Source organism: Fopius arisanus, unplaced genomic scaffold (assembly GCF_000806365.1).
Source record: "Fopius arisanus strain USDA-PBARC FA_bdor unplaced genomic scaffold, ASM80636v1 scaffold00006, whole genome shotgun sequence".
Taxonomy (NCBI): Eukaryota; Metazoa; Arthropoda; class Insecta; order Hymenoptera; family Braconidae; genus Fopius; species Fopius arisanus.
In genome coordinates this window covers 601,200-617,213 of record NW_011887745.1, presented here as the reverse complement: position 1 = coordinate 617,213, position 16,014 = coordinate 601,200, and the positions used below count along the sequence as shown (strand labels likewise).

The window sequence follows — 16,014 nt, the reverse complement described above, 5'->3', positions numbered from 1 at the left end:
GGTGGACCTTTTTTTTTTTTCATGCCTCGTGCTCATCCGGATGTCCTTGAAGTACCAGATGGCTGGTGGCTTGGAAATGGAGAAACGGAGTCTTTGTGAAAAAATTGATGTCTTCGTGTGGACACTTGTTCTCGACGCTTTATTCTCATGAGGGGGGACAAAATGTCACATGTGTTGACGGGGAGAGAACAGACTTCCCGGAGACTGCGTTCGTAATTTGGCTCTTCTCGTGGTTGACCTTCAGACTTTATTTTTCATTTCAGATTTTTAGTGCAAGTTTGGAAATTGGTGGACAAGTCCCAAATTACTTTCCACTTCATGACTCTTTTAGAATTAGTTGGCAATCTATTTTTTCTCGTTGTTATTTATCATTCTATTTATTTTTATTATTTATTAGTGCATTCAGTGCAGAAGAGGGAAAAGAGATAAGTTTATCCGCGTGCCTGATAATAATTATGTGGTGGGATTTTTTGGATGATAATGCCCTGTTATAATTATAAAAGTATCTAATTAACTTTGAACAATTACAGAATTTATATTGGTAAACAATTAAAAGAGATGGGTAAATATTTGGAGCCGTTGACTTTTTGTAATTTGTAAAGAGTGGAATAAACTGAAGTCGAGGGAATGAATTTTTCATATATTAATTATTCAGCAGGATTTATTAGAGAGAATTTAATTTAGTAACATCAATGTTTCTTGTAGTTTGATGATTTTTTGTCGAAGCCGGTCCACTTGGTAGTTAAAGATAAGAATGAGTTTGATCGCTCTTGAGTGCCATCCAAAGATCCCTGGGAACCTGAGAAAAATAAAGGGCCTTCGCACACTGAGAAAACAAATTATTCTTTATTTTATAAATGAATTAAACTATTCGCTCATCAGCTTACGCAATTCTCCAATAATTTAACCCAAAAATTAAATGAGTAGATCCTACAAATAAATCATATAATTTCAAAAATAATGGAAGTTTCAATAAATTATTTAAAATTATTTCCAATTCTTCAGGGGAAATCGCAGAAATGATTCCACAGATTCCAAGACGACATTCCATTTTAGATAATGATTTTCAATTTGATAGTGAATGAATGGATTTGTAAAATTTATTATTGAACCAAGTGATTTCAGAAATCATTGCATTTAAGATAATCAATATAAATTTATAAACTTCATCATGTTAAAGTCCTCAGTCTTATTTACCATCATTACCTTGAGCTGAATTTTTGGACGATACGTAATTTCGAAGCTGTCCTATCCACCCTTCCTCCAATCGCTCTCGAAATTTTGGTGTAGTAAATGTGTAGAGGAGAGGATTAACTGCGCTATTTACTGGGAGTACGAAGATCACAACCCATGCGTGAAGATCCGCTTGAAAAACAAATGTGAGAATTCAGTAACGAGGTCATAAAAAGAGGTAAGTCAAATATCGTATAATTTTTTTGGAAATATCTCGAGAAATGAGCGAGATAATTCAATTTCCATTATGACCTCGATAAAGTAGGTGAGTTAATTATCTTTATTTATGTATAATAACCAATCTTTATTTATTATTTATTTAAATAAATAATCATTTTTATAATTATCTGTTGATACTCACGTGGAACAGGATATTTCAGGAATGCAAGAATTTTAAGGACGATAATTGGCGCCCAACAAGCAGCATCTGTCAGGACGATGAAGAAAAATCGTAGAGCAAATTCTGAATCCCCGACGAACAACGGAGTGTTGTGTCTAGTTCGCCAAATACTGGCGAACATGCCTGCATATACGTAGCCAATTGTTATTAGCCTGTTGTAAAAAAAGAAATTGGTCATTTGAATTCATTCGATTGCTAGAGAAAAATTCCAGGAAAAATCTCTTGATTCAATTAATTCCAGATCCCAATCGCCTTTTCCTATAATAATAATAATGTTCGCACGTTTTTCGTTAGTTTTTTCGTTATTTTCCGAGTTTTCAAGAGAAATATGTTCAAGTGAAGTCATTCATCGAGTCAAAGATTGATAGGAAATGGTGGAATCAAGTGACTTTTCATGAAAATATAAAATTGAATTGTCTGAGTGTTGATGAGAAAGTTTAGGTGAAATTTTGTTACCCTAGCAGATTAACCCCGAGGAATATGAACGCTGAATATTCCCACCCTATGAGGAAGGGGTCGTCGATGTGTAAAGGGAAACACATTCCGTTGAGACCGTAGAAACGGGTACTGCTACGCCAGTGGATTGCTTCCAATAAATATTGTTATTTATTAATATTTTTTATATTCCTACATGTCAATCAGATTAAATTGTAAGGAATTAAAATTGTAAGACAGCTATCAGTAATAACTGATCCATAAATTGGTAAACTGAAAGAAATTATTCAGAAATCGGAAAGATCTTTTGCTGCGAGGAATAAAAGCTGTTTGTTAGTTAAATTAATTACATTTATTGCATATATTGCATCTATTACCATTACCTGGTATAAGTGCGAGGAAAATTCCACTGATCCATATGAAGATCATGGAAAATCCAGCAGTTTGTGGTGTCAGTGCTCTCTGCTGTCCCTTCAAGGGTGCAGCGATCAAGATGAATCTCTCGATGGACATGAATGAGAGGATCAAAACTGACACTTCGGAGGAAGTCATTGCGAGGATTCCCAGGAATGTGCAGCCCCAGGAAGACATCCATTTGCTCGCCTGTTGATTGTACGTGTCTCGAAATTGCACGTCAACGAGACCAATGATAAGAAGATAAATCCCCATCAGCATGTCAGAGACTAAAATCGATAAAATTCGTGAAACCAGAAAAATTACTCGATTCAATGTTTCATCGAGGGACTCCATGAGAAAAAAAAATTCAGGTTACTTACGAGAGAGAGAGATTTTCTCTGTAATTGGGATGAATCAGACAAAATGATTTGTAATTTTTATGAATGATAGGAAGGATTAAAGGAATAAATCAATTTAATACGTAAATTACCTGCGAGATTTCTAATGACAATACTTAGGACACGATTTTCATCTTTCGCTGTGAAACGACCCCAGAGGACGAGGGCATTACCCAGACATGTCACCGAAGATATACCCCACACTGCAACTTTCAGGAGAGGTTTTCCAAGGAGATGAGATAATGAAGAAACACCTGTGATTAAAAAATCGGAACAAACTTATACGAAATAGATGGAACAGATTCAAAAGGAAGATAAGTCTCTATTAATTAATCAAATGTCTCACTAAAAATTAAGTGTCTAACTAAAATGCTAACTAAAAATGAAAATTACTCATTATTTCGCACAAGAAAGAAAAGATGTTCCAATTCCAATTTTCATTAAAGGATTTATCATTCATTTTTATCACTAATTATCGCAATAGATTTGGAATTTATTTCTCAAAGCTGAAAATGTCTCTCTTGCGCATCCATTTAATCATTTTACATAATCAAAGTGAAATTAATTACTTCTACATATCTTACCATCACTTGCTGGCCGACAATGTTGAACATTCGGTGCGTACGTAGTGCAGTAATGAAATTTCTTGAAATACCTGAATAAGTCCAATTTAAGTTTTAATGATATAAATTGACCTAAACAATTGTTGAGGTGATTTTCACCCTGAGACAATACTTTTCCAAATAAATTGCTAATAAAAAAAAAATCCAGTTCTCTCACTCCATCAATTCTGCTAATTGCCAATTACTGTAATTGATTTCCATCAATTATAAATAAACTTACACAAACTCTAAATGTTTGAATGTTAAAAGTGCATTTTTCCCGGAATTTTCCATGTCGACTTCCTCCAGACCCCTGGAAAGGACAGTATAAAATCATCGCGTCTCTTTTCGCTAATTAAATTGAAATAATTGAACAGTACGTACAAAGAACGAAGATTAATGAGTCCCTCAAAAATCAATATCTTCAGATTTTCAATGGGATTGTATCCAATCAAGCTGCGAAATAAATAAATCCCCTGTCATATCATCGTCGTACATATTTGTAGGATAATGATAGTTCGTTTATTATGGGAACTAGTGCATCTGCTCTGCATGGAAAATGTTGAGTACTCATGATTACGGTACAGACACGAATTAAGGCTTAGGGCATACAATGTGTCACGTGGTTTTTCCCTAAATTACTCAGATTTCAATTATTCTCATTATCATTAATACTCACAGCTGCGTCAAATTCACGAGGGGATTGAACAAGTGATCCGGAATTGCTGTTAATTTGTTATCTGCTAGATTTCTGTAAAGATAGGGAAAATGGTTAAACAATTGCTCCGATTTATTATGGAAAATCATTCGTGAAATTTTTAGAGATTTACTTATGACAAGTTCACTGACAACAATTCATTTGACAAGACGAAATTAATATTTACTGATTCATTTAACGTCTAATTGAATTGCTTACAATTCCGTGAGGTCACTCAGGTTTGCGAATGCATTTGCCTCAATTGTTGTTAATTCATTTCCCTCTATGGTTCTGTAAAAAATATTTGATTGAGTCGATTAATCTGATTGAGAAGTTCCCGATGAAAATTGAATTAAATTCCTCTAATCATCGAGTCATTAAAGTAAAAGTAATTTCTAGTTTATAGCAATGTGAGAGAAGGACTGGTGTCGATGTAAAACAAGTCAGTGAAAATAATAATAAATAAATACAGAAGATGATTAAAAAAATTAAGAATTGAATTACGTAATGAGTTTCAGTAATAATAAATGGTAATTTTACTTACAAAGAGCGCAAAGAATACATTCCAGCCAAAAAATCACGGCTAATTACTCGTATTTTGTTATAATCCAGTTGTCTAAAAAATAATTATTGTTTACTCTCGCTAAATACAAATTCTCCATAGAAATATTAAAATAAAATCGTACAATTCTCTCAAAGCCGGAAGTACTGGAAATAGAAGAGTCTTCTCCGTCAGAGAATTATTGCTCAAGTTTCTGTAATTCACAACAAAATAATTTCACTACAACAAAAATTACCCCAATTCCTATTTTTTAAAATTGAGAATACATTCTAAAAATATTCAAAAAAAATACGAGGCCTTGACCCTTTTGCAGAGTTATCTTCATTGTTTTTGGAAATGATAATTCGATTGCAATTGCACACTTATAATTTTAATTAACATTTCAATATTCGTAATTTTTACATTCTATTTATATATTCGGGATGTGAATATGTTCTTCTGAAATTTCATGAGCGATTTCGTAATGGTTCAAATAGAATACTGAGACTTACAGTAATTCCAGTGATTGACTGCCTGCGAAATCCGAAAAATCTGCTTTATTAATACGATTATTATCCACTCGAAGTGTCTCAAGGGATGATAGTCCCTTGAAATGCCCAGGCCGAATTTCCTTGATGGAATTATTAGTGAGAATTCTGCGGTCAAGAAATAAAATTGAGAAATTCTTTGAGTAAACTTGAATTTCCGTATCTATTCCATAACGTTGAGCGAAAATCGTATGAAAAATTACGATTCTTCTTCAATGTCATGTGATTTCCGAGATTTCGGTATTATCTTAGTGGACTTTTTGGAAATTTCATTAGGAATTTATGAGAACTCACAACCAGTAGAGCCTGGGCTGTCCCGAAAACGCTCCCACTTTCAAATCTTCAATTCCATTGGACAGCAAGAATCTATTGAATGAAAAATTGATTACTATTGCGTGCATGATTGGAAGTTTTATTATCGAAATTACTCACAATGATCGGATTTCTGTGTATCCCCGGAGGACATCCGACCGAACTTCGTTGAAATTATTGTATGATAAATTCCTTCAGAAAAAATGTTCATGTCAATGCGAGAATTAATGATTGCAATAGTTTGGTCATTAAATAAAATATGATGAGAAAATCAATGACGAAAATATCAAAGAACAAATTTCGAAATGAATTCCGGAAAATTATTTCAGAAAAATAAAAAATGAAAAATTGTTGATAATGCACGGAAAGAAAAATACCGGAAAAATTACGGAACTTTCTCGTATTCGTGGGGTGACCCTGGTTTTCGGGAAAAAATACTGTAAGTTCCGTAAAAATTTTCGTAGCGAGCAGGAATTTTTACGAAACTTTCAGGACAATTTTACGGTACCTCCAGTAATTTTTCCCGAAAAGCAAGGTCACCCCACGAATACGCGAAAGTTCCGTAATTTTTCCGGTATTTTTTTCTCCGTGTGGAAGACAATTTTATCTTACACTGTCGTCACGTTGGGAGATAAATTCCGAGGTATTGCGGATAATCCTTCACATGAGACTTTGCATCCATTGCAGTGACACTCTTGGACAGGACAATCTGAAGACTCGATAGTCCGAGTAATTAATGAAAAATCATTATCATGCACAGAGAAAAAGTTGATCGTAAAATACAGATAAAAATTTAGAGCTTACGACTAAAAATAATTGGCTTTCTCTAACGCAAAGTTTACGATTAACTTTTTTTGCGTGATGAATCTAGATTTTTATTTGAAATGAAATAAAAGAATTACCACAAGTGAAAAGAGGCGGTTTCGGTCGTTCCTTCAAGAACCATTCCCAATATCCGTTGGCGTCAACTAAATTCACACGATTTTATAAATAAAAATGCATTATCAATAACAAATAAAAGAAATAGGATTGAAAATAGTCAATTGACAGTCCCTCCAAGATTTTATTTTCTGATTGCTATTTTCTCCTAAAAATACGTATATTTTTACAACAACAAAATATTCTCTTATCAATTCACAAACATAAAATCGCCTGATACGATTATCATTATCATATTATCAATTAGTCATAATTTCTCGCAATGAGACAATATATCTTAGAGCACAAAATGTGGGAGAATCAGGATCTTTTCCTGCTGAGACGTAAGGAGACCCCCAGGAGATTCCACAATTTTTAAAATTAACAGGATAATAATATAATAATAAACAGGATAATTTCTCTCAAGTAAAGTCGACTGGTGAAAATAATCTGGCTTTCAGGATAATTAGAGTAATTGAAGAATTGAAATTTTCAACAACTCACAGCAATGTGTGGAGCTCTCATCATCACCTTCTGGGCAATCGTCATGACCATTGCACCAACTGCGTTGTGGCATACAAATTGTGGTGTTCTGGCAGAGAAATGTTCCCACGGGACATTTGTCTGCAATACAAATGTATTTCACTTGTCACCGTAAATGGATTGATATTCTCCATACATTCGAAATTTTCCTCTCCCGCTTCACTCATTTCCAACATCACTAATTTCGATTGAACGATCAAAGACACGTGGAAGACATCAATTGTCGGTTCATTTCATTCGTCAACATCAATTTATCACCGAAGTAACAAAAATAAGGGGGCGGACAGTTGATTTTTCCATGTCAAACGGTTCTTCAATTAATCTACATTCGCAAATTACCGTAACTCCATTCACATAAAAAAATTGGAAATTCGGATTCGATTCGGATGGACTAATTCACGGATAATTCACTCACCTTGATTGAAGTAATACATCATTATTGCTAGTCCTAAGACTACGGCGATTAGAGTAATTCCGGTAATAGCGATGCGTTTACCTCTCATAATGAATTATTGAATTACTGAGAATATGAAAATTCGAAATCAATGATTGTTTAAACCATTTTTTTCACCCGATTAGAACGATTTGTTATTCATTTGCCGAACCGCCTACGATGAACTTCATGGGAGATTGAAGTTGAAGCTACAATCGCACCAATGACACTAGTTGCATTAACAATATGAAATAGATGCATTCGCTATTTTCCCTTTCTTCCCATCATTACAAATAGAGCGCCGATTGCGATATTACGCACACGCGCCCTTTCAATCTTGCAGGCAGGTGCATCCAGAACTTTTTAACAAGTTTTTACTAAATATTTACACCTACCTACATTTCATATACAACTTGAAAAATAGTATGAAAAAAAATCATTTAAAAAATGAAAAAATATATTTAACATATATTTTGGAAAAATCTTGATATGCATTTAAGATTTTCAAGATCGTCAAATATTTGATGAATTATAGTTTTTGTGTAATAGTTTATTAATTAAGTGTCTCTGTCCTGACATTTGTTTTAAGCAATATATTTTTTGAATAATAATAATTGTTTTACCAGTTGATAGTCTTCTTCCAATAGTCAAAAAATATCGTAATGAGATAAAAATTAAATAATCGTGAGCTGAAAGAATAAATGTTATGAAAAAACCTGTAAATGAAACTTTATTGATCATTCCATATTTTTAATAAGGAAGGTAGCAATAAATAAATGCGAGAATTGTTTAAGGTGACGGAAGAAAAATGTATTTTTCCTTTATTGATTAAAGAAACACGAAGTACAGAGGATGATACATTGCCACATGATTAACCTGAATATAACATACATGACGCAGTGTTTCTTTATTTTATTTTCATATAAAACGAGAATTGACAATTATGATTTAGGAAATATACTTCAAATCGAATTAGACGTTCATTTGAATAATATACTTATGAATACCTCTCGTATATCGATATATGTGATGGTTATTTGCCTATTGAACCATCGACGAAATAAAAACGCGGATAAAATCCCATCAATTGCTACATCGATTTATTTCACATTGTTGATTAAATTTTGCATAATTCAATCAGAGCGATTGATCGATTTTCCTCAAATAATCCGCAGTTGTAATCTATCAATTCTCAGCGATTGATAAACCCCAGAAAAATAATTACTAAACTTAACTCTTGTTATAATAAATCACCTTGCTATACATCATCACAACAGAAAGAGAAACGCCCACTCGCTACACACACGTTACCATCTTTGTTGCAATTATATTTCCAAACGTCGTCATTCAGGTTTAATTGTCTCGAATAGTCTCTAACACGGACGAATGATCGAGGCATACTATACATTTCGTTGATCAGATCATTATTTACATGTGCCATCACTTCTGGGGTTGATTAGTCGTCTCATCTCTGGTAATTCCAGTATTGAATCCATTTTTAAAATCATAATCCTCCTCAATCAACGAATAATCTCGTGAGGGACACAATTGAGGTGAAACTATCAAAAAAATTTCTCACGCTTAATAGAATTTTCAACAGAAATTTAATCAATTAACTCCTGACATCGACATTCACTAGTTATATGCTCGTAAAAACTGATTATTCACTTTTAATCATTCGATTACTTCTCGACTTCTCGTTACCTAATTATTTTCTCTTTGATTTTTCCAGAGAGCGATGGAAAATCGGACCTATCCAGAGGTGCATTAAGTATCATCTCATAAATTGGAGTGCAATCTCCATTTTTCGTCCACTCTTTATTTCTCTAGAAGTCAAACAAAATGCCATCCAATCACTTCTAATTTACAAAAAGAAAAAAAGAAAAAAAATTACGATGCTCAAAAAAATATAGCAATGTACATGCGCAAAAAGCGTTGCAAGTTACGTCGCTCTTGATTCAACTTTTATCATAGATATTGTTACGTCAAATGATTAAAGTCCTTCCAAGGTTGTATTGGTACGATATAATACCGATAATTCACGCCGTGGTACTATTTAGGAGTTTTAAAGAGATGTTCTCAGTAACTCTTCATGCTCCCTCTCCCACCCCCTCCTATCCAAAGAATTATTTATTCTGATGGTCTACACAGAATCACCAATTAATGAATTCGAAACTGTAATCACTGCATTATTTTTAGTGAATGACAGATATATTCATTTCATTCATTAGAAATAATATCATGAGTGCTATATGAATGAATGAAGCTTCAAGATTTGAGTCCGGTAAAAGGGAAAAACTAGATAAATTTTCTGAAAATCGAACCAATATTTAAAAATTTTCATATAGAATTTCTTTTATTGCCGTTGACGAATTGAATAAAGAGTTATTTATTACTGCTCATGAGAAATAAATATGTATTCATGATTCATCTAATCATTGTACTGATTGTCGAGTTCAATAAAAGAAATTTACACGAATTACTGAAATAAATAAGACTCTGAAAATGACTACAAAAATTGCTATCCATTAATTATCGGTAACTCGTACCAACGTGGTCTTCCTCGAGCGCGAAAAAAATTTGTAGAGTGTAAATAATAATGAAATTACGTTGACAACGTATCGTGAGAGTGACGAAAAAAAACGTAGTATTCGCGATTTTTTTTTGTTCGATTTTATTCCCTCATGTGAGCAACATCAAAAAAAGTGCTCGATTACGATAACCTGGGGGGTAGTAATCCTCTCCTCCCCGTTGTCCCCTCCCATCACTTACCAATTGATTAAATCGGTTGTGCCGAGTCCGAGGAATCTAAAGATCATCTAGATTACGTCTAAAAGATGATTTAATTTTATACTTATGTTCTTCCATGTCAACGCATCACCAAAAACGTTGGACCGTTGGATATTGGGAGCGAGGAAGATTGAATCAGGTTGGGGCTCGATTAGTGGGCAGTGGACAATGGCTGGAGAGTGGCTTATTCTCTAAATAACCTGAACGTGAATCCATAGATTGGTGTATTCTTATGTGACAGTCGTAATTCCGTCAAGTGCATACTTCCTGGGGGACCGTCGAAGTACCCGTTGATGTCTCCTGAAATCATCAATTGATATCAATAAGTATATCATTGAGGGTTCAGCGATTGATTTCCTAAAGCAGACCAGCTAATTCCGATTGCACGACAAAACGACAAAAGAAGAATTAAAATCAAACAGTTAAAATACTTGACTATCAGATTATGAAGGATTACTGTGGAAACTTACGTCCTTGTTAGTTGTTAAATTCTGTTTGTATTCATCAAGACTGAAGCCAGAGTTACTGTCCTCTCCGCAGGGCTCTCCCGGAAACGTCCCATTCTCTGTCTGCAGAAGACAATACATAATAAAGAAAATTGTAAGACATCAATGATGAGGATTTCCATACCTGCTTGATCGTTTGTTCGTTGTCCTGTGTCTTGCGTTTCTTCCCACCAGCATCGAGACTCTCATTTGAGAGACGTCTTATGCTCTCTGTTTGGCTCTTGGAGGTAAGTCCACTTGCTTTCTCCACAGATAGACTTCCATTACGATGTCCACCACCCGAAACCTGAGGAATAATAAGAGTTAGAATAACCTGAGGAGTAATAAGAGTTAGAGTAACCTGAGGAGTAATTTTCATCAGAAATCTCACCTTTCTTTCACGTTTAAGTAATTTCGGTGATAAGTAATTATGCAAATCCTTCCTCTTCACGTGTTTTGCTTCGATCCACATTCCATCTTTCAACATACTAATCTGTTCTGCTTGCCTCTCAACTATAAGAAGAAAAATAAATAAGTATTCTTCATTCATGTTTCGACAATTCGTAATGAGAAAGTAGAAAAATTGATGTCAACATTTTCTCAATTTCTTTGAAAAAAAAAAAAAAAAAAAATCAACACAGAAAATTGAGGCTACTTACTCGTATCAACGAATGCTTTGATGTCATACGTGAGATCAACATTGAGATTCTCACTCTTGGAGAATAACAAACCGATGAACCACATTGAACAATTACGCCCCTGCTCAGGGGTTACTGGTGCATGTCCTTCCGGATTGACGTGGGCAAGAGTAATGTGTTGATTTCTCTCCAATGTTCCTAGAAGGTATTTGAATGTTCAATTAGGAATAATATAATAATAATGAAAACTCATTAATACGATTTCCAATGATATTTTCTTCCACTCTCGCTTATTAATTTTAATTCTAGTTTGCACATACCTATTAGATGTCGTATTTTAGATTCGACCAGGCCACACCATTCGAGCTGGTCCTCAGCCGAGGAACTGCTAGCCAGCAAGACAATATAATGTTTATATTTACAAAAGAAATTGGGTGGATCGAATAGTTTATCCCACGTCGCTTTGCCCATGATTATTTCCTCAGTCAGTGACAGACCGTGCTCGAACGCCTCTTGCATTATCGTTCTCGTTGATGCTGACACGTTGAATGTGGAATTTTGTTGAGGATATGCAGGGGTGATTATGGGCATTAGGTGATACCGATCCGAAACGTTGACCTGATTTTTTAAGTTTAATTAATGTTTGTGAAATTAAATATGGGAAATTAGAAATATTTTAATGAAACCAGGGACTTACCCTTGGATCCCAAATTGGAAAACCTAGATTAACATTATCAGGTTGCTTGAGCAAAACTGGCTGAGGCCACTTCCACTGTGAAAATACGAGAAAAAATTTTTCAATTAATGTAGAAGCAACTGCATTGGGATACAATTGACACGTTCTCGCAACGAGCATTGCCCACGATACACCACCGAGGTAACCCAGAACATTGCTGTAAATTCCGTGCCCTGCAAGTACAAAAAAAAATTCTGTTTAGCCTGTAAAATATATAAACGAGTCTCGTTCATTGAAAATCAATGTATATCTTACGTTTCGCCCACAATTTAATGGCTCTGAGTGCAAGTCTGAAATTCTCTATATTAGGTACGAGTCTTAGGATTTCATCAGTGACACGACATCCATTGAGACTCCTCACACACTTCTGATCCAGATTCTTCAACAAGATGTCATCACGTAAATCCTGTAAAATAGAAGAGGAATAAGAAAATTTTAATTTTTTCAACATGCAAATTTATTTAATATCATTGATAATGATTTTAATTTACCATAGAATCAGGGATCTCTTTGAGGGCTAATTTGGCGAAAAGCATATCAATCTCAATGCCATCGAAATTCATCTTTATGACTGGCACGAAAGCTTCTTCCACCGCCTGCAATGATTAAATCAATCAGAACAATAAATAATAAATCCCGCTAAATGAAGAATCCTATGTATAAATAAACAAGTGACTCACCCTCAAATCAGTGACCTCAGGTTGCTTTTTAAGTAATTCGAAAAACGACGAGAAATAATCTGATCTGAAAATGTGCCTTGGGACAACACAGAGTGCATCGATATCAGCCCCTTTATGATGCACGCCTAACCTATAGGATCCGAAGGTATAAATTTTTCCACCAACATTTTCAGCAACATTAGGAGGCATATTCCTAGCAATCGACGTGTCCTTGATCCACTGTTTCACGAGGGCATTCAATTTACTGAAAAATAAAATGCAAAAAGGCTTTGAAATGAAAATATTCAATTTTATCTTGACTCAAGTCCAGTAGATGAAATTACGATTGAAAAAAATACCTAAGTATTTCCATTCTGTGATTCAACTCTTCCTCTGATTCGAACACATTATACGGTTTCAATGCTTCTCTGAGCTCGTTCGTTCTGGCTAAATCACTGGGTTTTGGTTCAGCAACACTTATTGCCGATGTCATACCCAGTGTTCGTAAATTTTGGGCTGATGCTGATGCATTTGTTGTTGTTGTACTATTATTACCACTTTGTGATGACCACATTTTGGATAATTCTGTTGGCTTCACCTACTCTACGAATAAAACAATCGAACTCCCCTGAATGTAGGGAGCATTCAAGGAAAACAATGAAATCTTGGTAATTTATCAACACACCACGATTAAAAACAAAATTGCTCTGTCAAACATTTAGTGACATCGTTGGAGGTTAGGTTTACTCGGGTCGCGTCAGACTCGACTGGTGATGGAACGCTGCAGATAGAATCGTGTGTACGAATTCTCAGAAACAGAACAGACAATTTAACAAAAGACACAATAGAAGTGAAAAAATTATCACTGTATCAATTAACGCCACTTTTGTGATCCACACGACAGTTTTGTTTATGAATTGTGATTTTTTTTTCACGTTGAGGTTTATCTCTGGGGCTTAAAAAACTTGACGCAACACATTCTCACACAACACCCTTTTTGAGGTTAGGGTCACATCAGCGCCATTGCTATTACGAGGATAGGACGCACTAATTTTTCCCCGAAACATGAGAGACAAGCCAAAATTGTTTTGGAATTTCCATATTAGAAACGCAATCTCCATTGATATCGTGCTTTAAATATTTTAAAGACTGGAAATTAAAATTAAGAGAAAAATAACTCAGAGTTGCATTTAAAAAATTTTTAATATTAATAATAACAGATCTCATTCATTTATATTGCATTGTTTACGTTTATTTATTAAGATTCTGATAATCGATAAGAAAAATGTAATAATAAATCAATTCATTAATTTGGTATCGATTTAGTAGTAGGAATAAGGCACTGAGTAATCCGATGTGCAATTAATGTGTCATTATAACATTGGTAATTGTATTTTTACTGAAGATTTCGATCCAGTAGCCATCCGGATCTTTTATGAATGCAATCCCCTTCATTTTCCCATCCTGTGGCTTCTTTACAAATTCAACTCCTAGTTCTTCGAATCTCTTGCAGGCTGCATCGACATCGGGCACACAAAGACCGATGTGACCTTAAAAAAAAAATCATTTAGAGATAACCAATACTTCACAATCCAAATAAAATCCTTAATATAATGGAAAATAAACTAAATAAGCTATAATTTTTATAACGAATCTGGAGATTTCCTGGGTAAAAACAATTTGTTAATGATTTTTTATCCGTGTAATATTGCGGTAATTCGCACGTGTTCATACCAAATCCTCTCGGGTCAGTATTGCCGTTGTGGTATGTAATATCTGGATCTACCTCACTTCCCCAATTACTAGAAATAAAACAATTCGTGTGTATAAATAATTAGAGCTATCAATATGTAATAAAGGGGGAAAAGAAAATGAATAAATTTTTATCCGCGATGGGTTAGCAATAATAAGATAACAATTGAAGGATACGGTATTGGAGGAATTTTACTTGTTGAAATGTAGAACTCACTGTGTCAATTCAATTGTTGCTTTTCTAGAGAATGTCCATTCTAAGCTCTCCTTCCTGCCTTGAGGGATGTCTTCAGCTGCTTCGTACCCCATGAAATAAAGTGAGAATTTCATGTCTGGAAAGTCCAATTTTTGCAGTAATCTCATACCGAGCACTTTAGTGTAGAATGGCAATGACTTTCGGGGATCCTTGATTCTGTACATTGTTTGTTGCATGATGAATTGACTTGTTGCAGGTTCAGGCTCCAGGCAAAGCTCTTTAGCCTCATTGTTGGATAATCCTTCAGTTTCACCCATATTGGAAGACCTTGCTCACGTGGAGGTGAAGTCAAAGGGGATAGACCTGGAAAGAGTCCGGGAACGGGGACTTAATGATCAAAGAACAGATCTGGGTAGAGTTTCGGAAGTTTTGGTACCGACCGCAGGACAGGCAAGGCACGGTGGTCATGAGCAAAGAGGATTGACTAAAGTAGAGGCTTAGTTCTGGGGATTTGGGGGACCCCACCAGCCTCGTAGTACCCCACCCCAAGGGAGAGAGGGTGCCGCACGCAATGGTGGGGGGCCTGCCCGTCAGCCGATTCGGTAACTGCCTCAGTATGCCTCTGGTGGGGAACACGGCTACAAGTGGGGATTTCGGAGAGTGGGGGTTACAGCCGAGGTTACTCCTCTGACAATATTCACTATAGCAGTCCCGCTGTCAGAGGGATCAGTCGACGGGGTGAATATCATTTTCTGCGTTACAAAATTGGGTCTTGCTTTTTCTTATAAAATTCCGAATTTTCATATTTCAGTGAATACCTCCTCCATTTTTATGTTCCCCTGATACTTTTTTGAAAATTTTGAATTTTTCAATTTGAGTGAATACCTCCTCGATTTTCATGCTCCCCTGATTCATTTTTTTAAATTTCGAATTTTTCAATTCGAGTGAATATCTCCTCAATTTTCATGCTCTCCTAATACTTTTCCAAAAATTTCGAATTTTCAAATTTTAGTGAATATCTCCTCCCTTTTCAAGTTTCCCTGATACTTTTTCGAAAATTTTGAATTTTTCAAATTTCAGTGAATACCTTCTCCATTTTCATATTCCCCTGATATTTTTTCAAAAAAGTTGAATTTTTCAATTTCAATGAATACCTCCTCAATTGTCATGCTCTCCTGATACTTTTTCAAAAATTTAGAATTTTCACATTTCAGTGAATACCTCCTTCATTTTCATGCTTCCCTGATATTTTTTTGAAAATTTTGAATTTTTCAATTCCAGTGAATACGTCCTCGATTTTCA

The 16,014-nt window shown here is 34.9% G+C and overlaps 3 protein-coding genes across 3 annotated transcripts; all 3 read right to left on the bottom strand.

Moving 5' to 3' along the window:
* Window positions 1-630: 630 nt before the first annotated feature.
* Window positions 631-7,671, bottom strand: Lgr3 (Leucine-rich repeat-containing G protein-coupled receptor 3). The gene is made up of 20 exons (XM_011316144.1): window positions 7,439-7,671; window positions 6,985-7,104; window positions 6,465-6,530; window positions 6,175-6,271; window positions 5,683-5,754; window positions 5,545-5,616; window positions 5,215-5,358; window positions 4,848-4,916; window positions 4,706-4,777; window positions 4,381-4,452; window positions 4,144-4,215; window positions 3,849-3,920; window positions 3,706-3,777; window positions 3,447-3,517; window positions 2,955-3,116; window positions 2,452-2,751; window positions 2,090-2,219; window positions 1,595-1,785; window positions 1,207-1,365; window positions 631-799 (listed from the first exon to the last, which is right to left on the bottom strand). The coding sequence occupies exons 1-20, from the start codon at window positions 7,524-7,526 to the stop codon at window positions 690-692; spliced, it is 2,211 nt and encodes a 736-aa protein (XP_011314446.1). The 5' UTR covers window positions 7,527-7,671; the 3' UTR covers window positions 631-689.
* Window positions 7,672-8,572: 901 nt separating this feature from the next.
* Window positions 8,573-13,778, bottom strand: hrg (hiiragi). Its single transcript, XM_011316143.1, has 11 exons — window positions 13,124-13,778; window positions 12,786-13,029; window positions 12,597-12,701; window positions 12,361-12,511; window positions 12,067-12,278; window positions 11,690-11,987; window positions 11,391-11,567; window positions 11,123-11,244; window positions 10,877-11,038; window positions 10,717-10,815; window positions 8,573-10,546 (listed from the first exon to the last, which is right to left on the bottom strand). The coding sequence occupies exons 1-11, from the start codon at window positions 13,336-13,338 to the stop codon at window positions 10,499-10,501; spliced, it is 1,833 nt and encodes a 610-aa protein (XP_011314445.1). The 5' UTR covers window positions 13,339-13,778; the 3' UTR covers window positions 8,573-10,498.
* Window positions 13,779-13,990: 212 nt separating this feature from the next.
* Glo1 (Glyoxalase 1) lies at window positions 13,991-15,182 on the bottom strand. Its single transcript, XM_011316142.1, has 3 exons — window positions 14,734-15,182; window positions 14,499-14,566; window positions 13,991-14,314 (listed from the first exon to the last, which is right to left on the bottom strand). Exons 1-3 carry the CDS (start codon window positions 15,027-15,029, stop codon window positions 14,127-14,129), a joined length of 552 nt encoding a protein of 183 aa, XP_011314444.1. The 5' UTR covers window positions 15,030-15,182; the 3' UTR covers window positions 13,991-14,126.
* Window positions 15,183-16,014: the final 832 nt, after the last annotated feature.